General features: G+C 63.6%; 1 protein-coding gene across 1 annotated transcript; it reads right to left on the bottom strand.

Annotated features, from left to right (window-relative positions):
* Window positions 1–443: 443 nt before the first annotated feature.
* NGRN (neugrin, neurite outgrowth associated) lies at window positions 444–1,399 on the bottom strand. Its single transcript, XM_024221845.1, has 2 exons — window positions 1,358–1,399; window positions 444–1,177 (listed from the first exon to the last, which is right to left on the bottom strand). The coding sequence occupies exons 1-2, from the start codon at window positions 1,369–1,371 to the stop codon at window positions 544–546; spliced, it is 648 nt and encodes a 215-aa protein (XP_024077613.1). The 5' UTR covers window positions 1,372–1,399; the 3' UTR covers window positions 444–543.
* Window positions 1,400–1,405: the final 6 nt, after the last annotated feature.

The raw sequence follows: 1,405 nt of genomic DNA on the forward strand, positions 1-1,405 counted from the left end.
GGGCAGGGTCCGCAGGGCCCTGGAGCCTGGCCACACCGGGCCATAAAAACCTCAGGGGAGCTGTGACCTGTGTGAACAGCCCTCCCTCAGCGTGCACCCCACCCTTCCCCAGCCTGCACCCCACCCTTCCCCGTGACCAGAGCAGGGCCGCTGCAGGCCAGGCTGCCAGAGGCTGCCAAGAGCCTGAAACACTTGCTCCATGGGTACAGGAGTGTAGCGTCTGAAACCCCGTCCCACAGCCACCACCCAACTGCTCCCTGAGCCCAGGAAAGCTCAGCGCCCGAGGGGGTAACAAGCCCGCTGCACAGCCAGCGTCGCTGCTCCTTAGGGTGGCCTTGGCGGGAGGGGACGCACATTGGGCAGGAGGGTGCCAGAGGCCTCCTCAGCAAAGGGACACATACAGCTGTGACCAAGTCCAGGAGAGGGTCACGCGAGGCAGCAGGGACTTTGTAATATTTTATTTTTCCCTGGGTGGAAAGGACAGTAACATGAGCCAGCCCCACGCCCTGGGCAGGCCGACAGTAAGAGAAGCCAACCCACACCCTACCCACTCTTTTCACCACCAGACTGGGGAAAGGGCTGCATGTTGTTCTCCCCCTCCCCATGGGCTAGTCTAGCTGGGATCCTATACAAGAAATTCCCATTGCTGTCAAAATATTCCTGTCCTCTCTGCATCACTTTGGTGCCGGTGCCCCGGCCTTCTGCGGCCAGCTCCTCCAGCTCTTCCTCACTCAGGACCTCGCCATCCCACTCTTCAGCGTCTCCTCCTGCCGGAGAGTTTCTCATGAGGGCGGCTCCCATCCCAGCCACAGGCTTGGTTCCATCCTCCTGAAGAGGCTCCGGTTGGGCCTTCCTTCTGTTTTGCCTCTCCCCAGCTCCCCAAAGCTGCCGATTTCTCTGGGGTTTTGAGCTGCTGGACTGGCCCCCAGGCGCGATAAGGGCTCCAGACTCTGCTTCTCCTGCAGAGACGGCCACCAGCTCAGCTCTCCGGTCTGGGCCAGGCTGCTGCTCCCGGCTCCCCTGTTTACCCAACACCTTGGCATCCTGCTTCATCCTTCGCTCCAGCGGGGGAGAGAACTTGCTCCTCAGCACCCTCTGGATGACATCCGTGCTGACACAGAAACCTTGGGCCAGGCGGGCCACGGGCCATTCCTCGGGGAAGGCCTGCCTGAGGTACCTGCCAGGAGAGGCAGAGTCACTGCCAGCCCAGAGCCTGGCAAGCACAGCGGTGCCTTCGTCCCAGCCACAGGGGGACACCGGCTGCTCCAGCAGCCCGCACCGGGGGCACTGGCCAGAACCTGCCCTGCCCGCGCTCCAGGGCTAGGCTGCCAGCGGCACCACCTCCCGCCCTGCTCACCGGATCTGCTCCATGGCCTGCCAGCTCAGGCTGCGCTGGGGGGGCCCC

This window comes from Terrapene carolina, unplaced genomic scaffold (assembly GCF_002925995.2).
Source record: "Terrapene carolina triunguis isolate 2854851 unplaced genomic scaffold, T_m_triunguis-2.0 Scaffold18879, whole genome shotgun sequence".
Classification (NCBI taxonomy): Eukaryota; Metazoa; Chordata; order Testudines; family Emydidae; genus Terrapene; species Terrapene triunguis.